The sequence below is a fragment of the Strigops habroptila genome, chromosome 1, assembly GCF_004027225.2.
Source record: "Strigops habroptila isolate Jane chromosome 1, bStrHab1.2.pri, whole genome shotgun sequence".
Taxonomy (NCBI): Eukaryota; Metazoa; Chordata; class Aves; order Psittaciformes; family Psittacidae; genus Strigops; species Strigops habroptila.
Genome location: NC_044277.2, coordinates 70,486,251 through 70,498,725, shown reverse-complemented (window position 1 = coordinate 70,498,725; position 12,475 = coordinate 70,486,251). Strand labels below are relative to the sequence as shown.

The window sequence follows — 12,475 nt, the reverse complement described above, 5'->3', positions numbered from 1 at the left end:
AGAAACAGTAGTGTAAAGGGGATGACCTGAAGTCTCTGATGTTTTCACTGTCTTCATTTAAAAACAGAAAATAGTCATTATTATCTGCTCATGCTCAAAAGCACAGCAGGCACTTCACGGAAAGATGAGAAGTTTTCCTACACAACCAGCAATGTATACACCAAATACCAAGCTGTACTATATATTTCCACAATCTGGAATAAGCTGTTTGTTACAAGATGGCAATAAACAAAGAGAGACTGTCAGCTTGAGTTAACTTTTATAAATAAATCTACTTTAAAATTCCAGATTCCAATAAAATATCTTTAAATAGCACACATTTTCTGGTTTTCTTGAACTGTCCTTCAAGAAAATCTAATGAAAATTTTCTACCCTGTTTTGATATTTATAGGAACTTTCTCTATTAAAAAAAAAAAAAAGGAAAACTAACAACATGCTGCTTTCCTTACATACAATAAACAAATTGAAAGAGAAAATTTTGACTTTTAACTTGGTTCATTTATAATAACCTTAAGTGATACTAATTAACTACAGCAGTTATTGTCAAACATCCTCTAGTGTACTTCCGTGAACTGCTCTCCTGAAATTACAGAGTCATTTTTCATTATGATGATGCCCAGGGCAAGGTTTTGTAAGTTTTTCTGCAACAGAAAAGCTATTTCCCCAGGGTGCTCAAGAACAGATTTTGCAGAATGCACTTTTAATGACGGCAGTGAAAATACTGAAGATTTATAGCACTATAAACAACAGCAGAATTTGCCTGAAACGTCCTTCTATGATATCACCATAGATAAAAAGAATGAATTTATTACCTGCACTAGCTCCCAAACTTGCTTCGAACTAAACGAAACACTTCTTTCTTTTAATCTAGTATCTTCATCACTAAATGCTTACCTCTGCTTATCATTGTACTTTGTAGCTGTCCAGCTCACCGTGTCAAAACAGTGCATAAAGGTAAGAATGCCTGGGCTTTCACCCAAACCTGGACACTGAAGTCAGTTCATCCCCTAAAAATTTCAGATGCACTTCACTGGGTTTTTTTTGTTGTATTCCACATCTCTAAAAACATGAATCAGTGTTCACGTACAGAGAATTTCATCTTGCAGCAGTTAGGAAGAATAGCAGCACACATGAGGTCTGTTCACAGCCTGATGTCATTGTAATATAGGGCTCATTACAGGGTATCCCTTTCTTATTTCATAACTTGTTAGGATTATTTACTTCCCTCCTCAGTTTCCATAATCTTCCATTTCCCACAGGTGACTATTAGTGCCTGACATTTGTCACTAAGTCTCCACTCCAAGTGCTCAAGACAGAGCTGAGGGAGAATACCTACTACCTGGGTTAGGCACTGGTGATACTCAGATTAGCGCAAACATGAAATTAATAAATCAGGGGCCTAGACCTGTTATGCAGGCAAAGGAGAGAAGTGGGCACCTTCACAGAACAACCAAGAGAACGTTTTGGTTGCTTAGAGTGTTTAACATAGACCATATAAATAATTCCAGAGAAATGCCTAAGGTTTAATTTTTGACATTTCTTTCTGGTTTTAGTCCACAAACTAAAGACTCTAATAATTAAAATACTCAGCCTCAGTGTATGTGATAGCAATGGCAGGGATAAAAAACACCTGTGAGAGACAGCATGTTTCCTGGACAGTGATTTTCCACTTGTTCTCTGCTCCTGTAGCTTATATGTTCTTCAAAAGGTCACATTAAAACACGACTCTTGTAGTGGTCTTGGAGTGTTTGTTTGGGGTTTTTTTTCAGGGAAAAGAAAATATTTTCTAACCAGGTAGCAATTATATATCTCTCTATACAAAAATGCTGCATGAAGATTAGCCTCTTGTTAGCTCCCAGGTGACTTGCATTTGCCAATGAAGCATTACCTTTCTTTGGGACCTAACGGCCAGTGCATTTCATGTCCTGTTCTACTAGAAAGTAGTTCTCTTCTAGAAAGCTTGTTCTCTTCTTTCTCTCATTAAGCCCAAATCTCCCCATAAAAGCTCAATCACTAAATGTATAATTTGAGAGCTCTGATAAGCACTGCTTTCCTTTAAAACCTCTGGTTTTGGGGCTGACAAACACAAGTTGCACTAGTCCCCTAAGAGTGTCTAAGCAAACACTAATTCTTACAAGTAGGGGGAAGAATGAAGTACCAGACACTACACGCTGCTATACACATCCTCCTCAGCTATAAATACATACTAGTTGACAAACCATCAAAACAGACTAATATATCACACCAAAAACAGTAGTTTGACAGGAATGCAGACTAACTACTGCAAAACCCAAACATAAAATAAGCACAGACCCTGATTTATCAACAGGCATCTACACATCCTCCTAATCCGGTATTATCCCTTTCTACAGTTTCTTGACCATACCATCTTTTGCTACAGTTTCATCATAGTATTGAACATATTTTTAGAACACTTCCAAACTCTTTCTTGAAGTAAGTCTTCCTCTTTCAAAACAGTTCTTACAGAGAGAATAAGAAGAGCTCCCATGGTGAAGAAAATTATCTCAAAACTGCCTTTCCAGTACAGTTTGCCCTTGATTGTTCCCTACGACAAGGAGAACCTGTCTTCCTGTGGAAAAAACCCAATACACTTTATACAGAAAAGGCTTTCTAAATACCAGCAGATGCTCTGCTGTCTACACAACTGCAATGTATTTGTGAAGGCAGGATCTCTGAATGCAATGAATCATTCATCTTCTGAGCTTGCTTCTCGGCATGACTCCAGACAGGCATTCTGTCAGGATTGCTGTTCGCCAGCAGCACCTACTTTCACTGCACCAAATCCCCTCTGTATTATGAGATGTGATACAACCTAACACTAGCCCAGTGACACTACATGGAAGAGACAGATCCATACATGTGTTGAGGGTAATCCATTGGGAAGAGAGTGACAAAATCACTGCTAAATCCTTTCTGCTCCAGCAGGGACGGTCTTTTATACATAGGTCTCAGGAGACTCTGGTACAAAAGTTGCCTATAATGCAGAAAGAAGCACGGCAGAGAAACTCTACCAACTCAGAAAGGGAGGCATTAGTATCAGCAAGTACACCGCTGGGAACAGAGGGCTCCAGAAAGTGGGAACTAATCAAAGTCTTACCTTCCTTGTACTGTGCATTTCTGCTCCACCCCACTGGGTAAAATGACTGTGAAGTCCACCGATCTGTTTATCATGTTCTCCTTCATGCTCACAAGGTTCTGATCAGAAATCAAAGCTGTCTCTGCAGGTGACTTGTGCTCACTGTGAATTCTACTTGCTGCAGAAGGTTGACTTGGCGGAGGAGGAGCACGAGCTTTCATTTTTCTCCTTGAGAAATAAAGGCAAGAAAATTAATCACTTCTCATGAGCAAAGTATAAAAAACCAGGCTCTTTCAGCCATAATCTCGGATTGTTTAAAAAAGCTTCTCTAATCCAAGCCACTTTTCTTTACAATGAAACTTTTCAATGGACTTGCATTTTATTTTTGCCTCCTCTCTAAAAATACGCTAATTTTTTAATGATGCACTCACTCCTACTGTTTGCTTTGCATGCCCCAGGGGATGAATCAGTTCCATAATTAGGATATGAAATAATCATTATTCTGTCGAGTACGAAGCATGCTCCTCTGAAGAGATTAACAGAAAAGCTGGGTCCAGTCCAGACCTGACTCAAGAAAGAGTTGTATTTATGTACATGAATGTTTCCTCCAAGTCAGAGCGGCAGGAGTGGAAGCAGGGTGAGGTTTCATTCAGCTATATTTGGGTTCCACAGTATTACTCTACTTGAAGTATCATCTCTTCCTCTGCCCTGAGTAAGTAGTATTAAATCTGGCTCATCATACTTCATAGGGAAGCAGCATGGAAAGGTCAACCGTGAATGGTATCACTTCTTACCGTGCAACTAACACTAAGAGACTACAACTCTTTGAAAGCACCCTGAAGAGAACTCATTCTCCAGTAGTAGGCTATGTGTCATGTGTGACACACAGAAAAACTGCCTAACTTGCACCAAACACGCAGCGTACTTTACAAAGATATAAAACCACCACAAACTCAAAGTTTACTTCACTGGCAAGCTGCCAGACAGATAAGCACCATATGTGCACTGTTAAACTTCTGAATAGCTGGCCTCATACCAAGCACATATCTTAAGAGGATTAATTCTGATGATTAATATCCCAGTGACCTCTTCTGACTAGATTTATGCCCAGTTTAAGTCAGACTTTAGTGCAACAGATGGAAAAAGCAGTAAAATATTTACTGAGAAATTATTACCCAGGCTTACTGCCTGCATTTTTGAATCTGCCTGATTCTAGGGTGCAGCAAGAGAGCAGATCATGATTCTGCACACCATTTTCACCCTGCAAACAACATAAAAAGAGGTCCAGAAAAGAGGAGTACAGAGAAAACACTCTAGGCTTAATACCCTGCAAAGCTTAATGGTTGAATCAGTCAAGGGCAAACATGTTCAGGAAAAAAAAAATGAATTAAAAACTGAACAGAATTAATACCAAACCAAGCACTTCTTTAATTAGAGACAACCTCTACTCTCACAGATAAAAAGACTAACATACAGTTTGGACTACCAATATAAGCTTTTAGCAGAGAAAAAAAAATAAAAAGAAAAAAGTAAGAGCTAAATCAGATAACACACACACAAAAAAAAAGAGTTCAGAAATAATCCAAACCCTCCACATTTATTAATCAGTATTTGCATTTGACCAACAACTTCTATGGCGTGTCTCTACTTGCAAAAAATCACTACATTGCTCTGAAAAAGCATATTTCAGTGAGGCCTCAGCAGGACACTGCAAAATTAGCAGTGATGCAGATACTTTCTTTCATTTCATGTGTGCATAAGAAATGGCATTCCTCTACAAATACAGAGGGAGAGCTACCTCCACATTCCATACTTACTAGTGTACAGCAATTGCTCTTCCATGGGAAATTTTTCCTGAACGTTCACTTTTTATCCTGTATACACCGTATGTCTTGCAGTGATCAGTCACTAACTTGCAGCTCCTACACTCCTCCCCATGAAGGTGGTGATAAAAGTTCAAGACTTTACTGTTTGTCAAACTACCTTGACTTTCTGTATGTCCATGAACCAAACTCTTGATTTATTTACTTGTCTATTAAAAAAAAAAAAGAATTGAGATTCATCTTCTACTCAGATCCCTTTACATTTGGCTACAGTTGTTATTTGTAAGCAGGTGGCGAGAGACATGGGAGTTTTGCATAAATCCAGATCTTGCCAGCGTAGTTTTACAATCATGCAGTGCAACATTTAAGGACTTCAGATCAATTTACAAATGATGTAATTCTTGCCCTCCGTAACAGCAACTGCATATAAGCAGCCACAGAGATTCACATCAATTTGTTTCTTAAAACAAGCTTTTCTTCTTTTGTTTTCAAAGTTTGTCCTAGAATGGGGGCGGGGGGGAAGGAACGACAATTCCAGCATAGTGCTCCTGTCAAAGTACAAAAGAGGGTGGGAAGAAAAGAAGCAGGCAAGTGTCCTGAGCCTGGCAGAACGAGGGTTTTTTAATTATGGTTTACCTGGACTTGTAAATTCCAGATCTCACAGTGAACAGAGACAGAGGAAATAAAGCAATGGTAATAAAACAAACATGAAACTGAAAGCAGCTGAAACTGAAGAGATTTCAAACTTCAGGAGAGAAATGATGAATGACTGAGTTTTGAGGCTGATGAAGGAGCTGCAAGTAAACTGTGATTATGCTACATAGTGTTTGTTCCCTGGCAATAACATAAAGCTGCATCTGGTTTTCTGAAGGAACAGGCAAACAAGGCCAGACACCTCAATACCAATTTACAGCTCTGAAATGGGAGTGCAATTTTTATCTGGCCACTTTTTATGTACTCTTTACAGCCAATTCTGCAGTTACAGACCTTGTATAACACTGCTTGGGGCTAGGGAGGGCAGTGTGTGTCAGGAAATCAGGCATCATACCATCAAAAGCATCAGCTACACATTGACCAGTGATGTTCACTTTACCTCTGTAAGATACGTAACAATGCATATTCTTTTTGACATTACATGGTCAGAGCCTTTTAGATACTACAGTATTCCTTTTCTTCTGTGCAGAAAGGACAGTGCAGGTCCGTTTCCTTCAGAGACATTAGAGAAAGAAAAAGGGAAAACATTCCCACTGAAGTCTTTCTAACCTAGCAACAGTTCAGGTGACCTCATATGAACTTTTCCACAATAGAAACTACGTGTTCCCTTGAAACACTGCAACTGCTTTAAATGCTTGGTTTTCAACATTTCCCAAATGACATATCTCAAACTATTTCAGTGGAAGCAGATCCCTTTAAAGTTCACATTTGTAGAGCAATACGTGGCACAGATTTGCATTTGCTAGCCAACTTTCTGAACCATCTCAGAAACTAGCTCCACGAGGCACAGACTTAAATCCACAGCTCTAACTCTACCTTGGATCTGCACGAGCAGCTGCTTTCTGACAGGCTCTAGCAACTGCAGTCAGAAGGTGCCGAGAAGCCTGTTAATACTATTGAATGTGAGTGAGAAAAAGAATTCTGCTTTCTCTGTCACAGCTACGATGGTCATACAGGACAATACAAAAGCACTCAGCAAGAAAAGCCTTTTTGTCCCCCCACTAAAATAATGCAGAGAGAAAGCGTGTGATTTAAAAGCCTATTTAAGCATGGGTACTCTCAACCCTATAAACACAACACACAAAAAGTTGCACACCATTCTTCAGTACAAGTTAAATTCAAAGTAAATTTAGCTCCACAGCAATTTTTTCTCCACAAACATCTTTCCCTGTGCTCTGTTCTAAGATACTTGTTAAGCCCCCTACCTGCTATTACTCTGTGGATGAAGTTACAAGCAGGAACACTTCAAACCTATGATTCACTCATGATTACACAAATGCTTCAACCCAGCCCTTGATAAGGAAGACAGAGTAAAAGCAAGCAGCTGATTCTAATACACAAATGTACAGTGCCTTTGACTGAGACTTGAAATAGTTCATCTCACTTTACCATAAACTGAAAAAAATGCAAATAACCAGGAAATAATTAGGCAGAATACATAAATAACCTACCAGCACTGGTCTCAGAAACAGTATCAGACTTCTCAAAATGGAAAAGGAAAAATAAGCCAACTGACCAACAAGACCAGTGATTCTGCAGTACAGCACATAGAAGAAATACAACAGAAACGAAAAAAAGTTTCACCAGATGAAGAACTTCAAGGAAAGGTAACACAAGCCCTTTGGACCTACACTTTATTAATATATAACTACCAAGTAATAGGATGCAACCTGGACTTTACAATCCCATGCTGCAAAAACGTGATCTCTGTTTCAAACAGAAGTGGTCCTGAGACTTCCACCCTCATGGCAATGCTATGCAGAGGTTGTCTTTCTTACCATAAGGTCTAACGTGCATACACACACACACACACAAAAAAAAAAAAGTGAAAAAGTGATCCTACATATCCTACATATTTCGATCACACTCAAGAAAATCTGGAATCCTCTCTGCCCTGCCCTGTAAAGCAAAGGCAACTTTACAGGTACAGGTCAGACTTCATCCCATGGATATCAGCAGGAATTTGGCAAGAGCTCCAAACAAGAACAAAACCCCCAAAACTAACCCACACCAAAAAAGCAACCAACCCTCAACACAGCAGAATTACAGGCAACATTAATTTCTGATATAGTGAACAACTACCATGGACCTCCAACCCAGTCAAGTCAATTTGCAGTCTTGTCAATGCACAAGGCTGGAACAGTTACAGAGGGTTACTCTCTGAAATTTGTGTACATCCCATCTCATAATTAGGAGGAATAAATCAACATGCAAGTGCTCAGTGATAAGCACAGTGTGTCCCTTGGGTGGAAAACTGCGAGTAAACATTCTCAACTTTCAGGTGGTTGCACTCCTGTAGTCTTTTGAGGGGAAATCCACACACATTGCTGTTTGAGGAAAAAAAATCAGGCGAGTACTTTCACTCTCCCTCTCTGTCTCTGGTGACTTGCATTGAACAGCTACAAACTCAGCCCTGAGGCACACCTTGAACTCCAAACCATGAGGATGCACACAGCACTTAGAAGTCACTCCTGCCTAGTGATCCAGCCTTCAAAGCAGATACCTTCAGAGAACATTTCTTCTTAACTCTTTGTTGCTTATGGCAAAGCAAAGAAAACAGATCACAGGCTGGGAAAAAGACACCCGCTATATCAGAATTTACAGTATGCCAAGTTTCCTCTTCGTAAGTAAAATCCTTCCAGCTTCTAGACGCAGAAGCTCAGAAAAATTACAATGCAACACAAATGTAAAGGAAATACAAACAGATTATTAGCACCAATGTAAAGCTATCTCAGGACTTTTGAAAATGGAAAACAAAAGTCAAAGAAACCCGACAGAGATGGAGAAGAGAAACTAGGAGAGCACCAGAGTATCCATAACTACTAAAGAGGCAGGAGTTAATCCAGCCTTTAAATGTCTCATACACAGAAGTAAAGTAAAGGTCTAAAATATATTACTCTTATAATAACTTATTTCCAGTATTATTTTACATTTCATAACATTTATATTATTACAAAAATATGACACTTTCTAAACAGCTGAAATCTTCAGCAGACACTAAGATCTAATGAACTTAGATTACTTCCATGTTGATATGGCTCAGGGAATAACTATGGTTCCCTACACTACTTTATTTTTTTAAATAAGATTATTTTATTTAAACAGACTTTATTTGAATTCCTGGGTATTATAGTACATATAATTATTTCACACTTTTCTCTTTTGTAACATTTATTTGAATTTCATATTACTTTTAAAAGATCATTCCATTTCTAAACCAGGATCACACTGACAGACATGATGAAATGATTCCCTTGTGGGTGTGCTAAAGTCACCCAAAATAGACAGGAAAAAATAATTTGTTTTTGGCAAAGAAATGAAAGTTAATTATATTTTTAATCTTCCATTTGATTCTACTGATGAGAAACCTTACAGCTTTAAATATTTTAAAAACAGATTTAATGCCAGAAGGGAAAAAAAGAAAAGACCAGAGGCAAACTGAATGAAAGCATTTGCAGAAGAGGAAGAAGGGGTGGAAGTACATGACCGGGCTTGCCCAAGGGTGAAATTAGAGAAAAATAAACAAAAGTCAAGGTGAGATAATACAGTGTAATGGAAGTAGTTCCTAACGTTGTACCTCTAATTTCACACATGAAAAAGCACCATGCTGCAGTTTCCCAGTCTCAAATGTCGAGGTGAATAAGCTCATTGTTATAAATCTTGCTACCATGGACTTCTCCCCAGATGTGACCCATTTCATGAGAGACTGAGATGTGTCCCAAGACACGGCAGAGACCTGGCTGCTCCACTGCTTTTGAAGCATTGCACAGCTGTCAAAGAGAAAACTGGCTTCTATCTGACCATGACTACAGACTCCAGCACTGACACTACGTAGCTGAACTATCGAGAGCTCATCCTCTGGCAGGAATGCCAAATGACTTGTTAGCCTATGGCTGGTATCCTCAAACACACTTATTTTTTTATACATCAACCACACTTTTGGTTAAAAGTGCATTATCTTCCAATAAAGGCCTAATCCTCCTTCCAGTCGCTGAGGCATTCCATCAAGATCCAGTACAAAGTAGTTCTCATATCAGTTTCATGATACAGTCAGTTTTTAGGGCCAGAAGAAGTCATAAGCATAAACACTTGATTTCCTGCAGTGCCATTCACCTCACTGCTCCTTCAGAGAGCCCTCAGAGTGAATGCAAGGATGGAGCTGTACGTTGGGTTAACTTCAACTGATCAAGGAATAATATACAAATTATATACAAAAAAAAAGCCTACAAATGCTTTTACCCCTATTAACCACAGTCACACTAGGGAGCCTAACAGATCTACCTTTATCAGTTCCCAAAACAAAATAGAACACAAGCCCTAGAGAAAATCTTTTAAAAAGCAGCCAAATCCCAGGATTTGGGTAGATGCCCGCTTCAGTTAATGACTGAATAAACACTGTGAGGTCTGTATCACTAATAGCTGCATCACAGGACTTTTGAGATACCACCCACATGTTCAGTGTGTGGCAAAGACCACACTACGAGCTGGTGCCATCATGTGCAACTCCATCGGGTTGTGCATCAGTAGAGTGAAATGGGAGAGCAGGTAACATTATGTAAGTATTTGCCTCATCTGCTGAAACACGTGATGAAGAAAAACAGAGGTCTTCTGTGGTTAAAGGCAAGAAAGCATAGATGAGTTTCTCCGGGACATTAAATTCCTGCAATCTAAACTGCAGTACTACTGCATATTTGAGTCAGAGATACATCAATAGTTGCAACTCTTTAGCCTGGGAGATGTGATCAGAACAAAACTCCACTAACAATTCATACTGGAGGTTGGGTAACAAGCCTTCAAAAACATTTGGTCTAGAAAAGCAAAAGTAGAAAAACAGCACAGTAGGTAGGGATGGTAAAACCATGGTCTTTTCCCAAGGACATCTGTCAGAGAAGAAGATCCAGATGAACCAAAACATGGATAAAGGCAACAGACATTTAGGCTTTCGGACGCAAATATGTTTAGCCACCAGCACCTGAGCTAAAACTACCTCCCAGTTTCACATTGACCAAAATCAAAAGATCGCCAAGCAATGGCTGTTAAAGTGACTTGAGGGGAACCAGCAATGCATTAGTGCAAAGCATTCAGTGACCAACCATCAAATCCTGTTTCCACCAGTGTCTTTTACTTCTTCCTCTGTTATCCACACACATTTGTTTTTTCCCACTTACGCAGTACTGAGCTATTAGCCTCACTCCATTCCAAGCAACAGTAATGATGATGATAATAGAAGTGATAATAATAATGAAAACATTGCTCATGCTCATGTGAAATATTATCCAGTTCCTTTACCTGTGACTAAATCAGGCTGCTTTGAGTGGTTTGCTTAAATAAGAAAACAGAATGATGCTATTTTAATGTTACTAATGCTTAAGCACAATGGCATTGGTTAGTGTCCACGCTAATAGTCCAAATGTAGGGCACTGTTCTGTTCTCAGTGCTTTCAAATCTTCACTGAGCTGTTTTAAAGATGCTCAGATTAGCAGACAGGAGGCTACAACCACGCAGACAGACACTGCACACCGAGTTCCCTGCAGACGGCAAATCCAGTGGCTGAACTGCAAAAAACTACAAGGCCAAATCATTTAACTGGCGAGACAACTAGCGAGATTCCTTAGCATTATTCATTAAGTTATAGTCAGGTTCATATTGGCTAACTGGATTCTAACTAACCATGCTCACCTGTGGAAAAACACTGGCATGAAAACAAAGCCAAGACTATTTCTAAGCTGGAATCACTGCTGGCATTGTGTCCTCTATGTTGCAGGCAAACACTCATTCTTCAGTCGCATTCACTCTGCTACCAGTCAGCTGTGTTTCTGCAAGGGCACTACAGCTGTCACCCATGTGCCTGGTGCCACAACTCCACACGGAGCTCTCCAGTAACATTCTAAGATCTGGAAAAGTAACTTATTACTTGAATAGGTTTTATTAGCACCCAATAATTACATTAGTTTTCATCATGTTTAATAGCAAACCATGAGAATAATTCTCTTCAATGAGAAGATAATTTGTTTCGAGAGGGGTCAATGACTAAAGAAATGATTACCCAAGCCTGAGGCTAGCTCAGAAATACTAGCACTTGTGCCAAGTCCCCTGAAGTTATAAATGCTGTACAGATTTCAGTCTAGTTGTCCTTTCTTAATCGCTTATCAACAACCACTTTCGATAAGGCTATTTAAATAAACAAATATAAAAAATTATTGCTTAGCAACACTGATTTATAAGCTCTCCTGGGGTGACTTCCACCATCAATTAAGATGCAACTTCAAGACACATTTGCACTGCATTACTGAGCAAATGTATCCTGGACTGTGCTCTGGTTTTGTGCACACAGACTTTACAACCCCACTACCACCTACTGAGAATCAACCACTCTCCAGAGGCTTGAAGACTCAGTAGATTAGGGCCCTACTGCAGCAGAGTGCTTTCTTGATTGTCTGTTTACAAGGGACACAGAAGATCATAGAATCATAGAATAGTTAGGGTTGGAAAGGACCTTAAGATCATCTAGTTACAACCCCCCTGCCATGGGCAGGGACACCTCGCACTAAACCATGTGGCCCAAGGCTCTGTCCAACCTGGCCTTGAACACTGCCAGGGATGGAGCATCCACAACTTCCTTGAGCAACCCATTCCAGTGCTTCACCACCCTCGCTGTAAAGTACTTCTTCCTTGTATCTAATCTAAACTTCCCCTGTGTAAGTTTGAACCCATTACCCCTTGTCCTATTACTACAGTCCCTGATGTAGCATCATGATGTAGTCCATCTCCAGCATCTTTATAGGCCTCCTTCAGATACACCCAGCCTTCTTTTCTCCAGGCTAAACAGCCCAAACTTTCT

At 39.6% G+C, this 12,475-nt stretch overlaps 1 protein-coding gene across 11 annotated transcripts in view; it reads right to left on the bottom strand.

Moving 5' to 3' along the window:
- COBL (cordon-bleu WH2 repeat protein) overlaps positions 1–12,475 on the bottom strand; it is a 158,477-nt gene that overhangs the window by 111,775 nt on the left and 34,227 nt on the right. For all 11 annotated transcript variants that reach the window (XM_030498289.1, XM_030498248.1, XM_030498204.1 and 8 more), the window contains one exon: positions 3,119–3,325. In XM_030498289.1, coding sequence (XP_030354149.1) covers positions 3,119–3,325 — 207 coding nt within the window. The remainder of the gene's footprint in view (positions 1–3,118; positions 3,326–12,475) is intronic.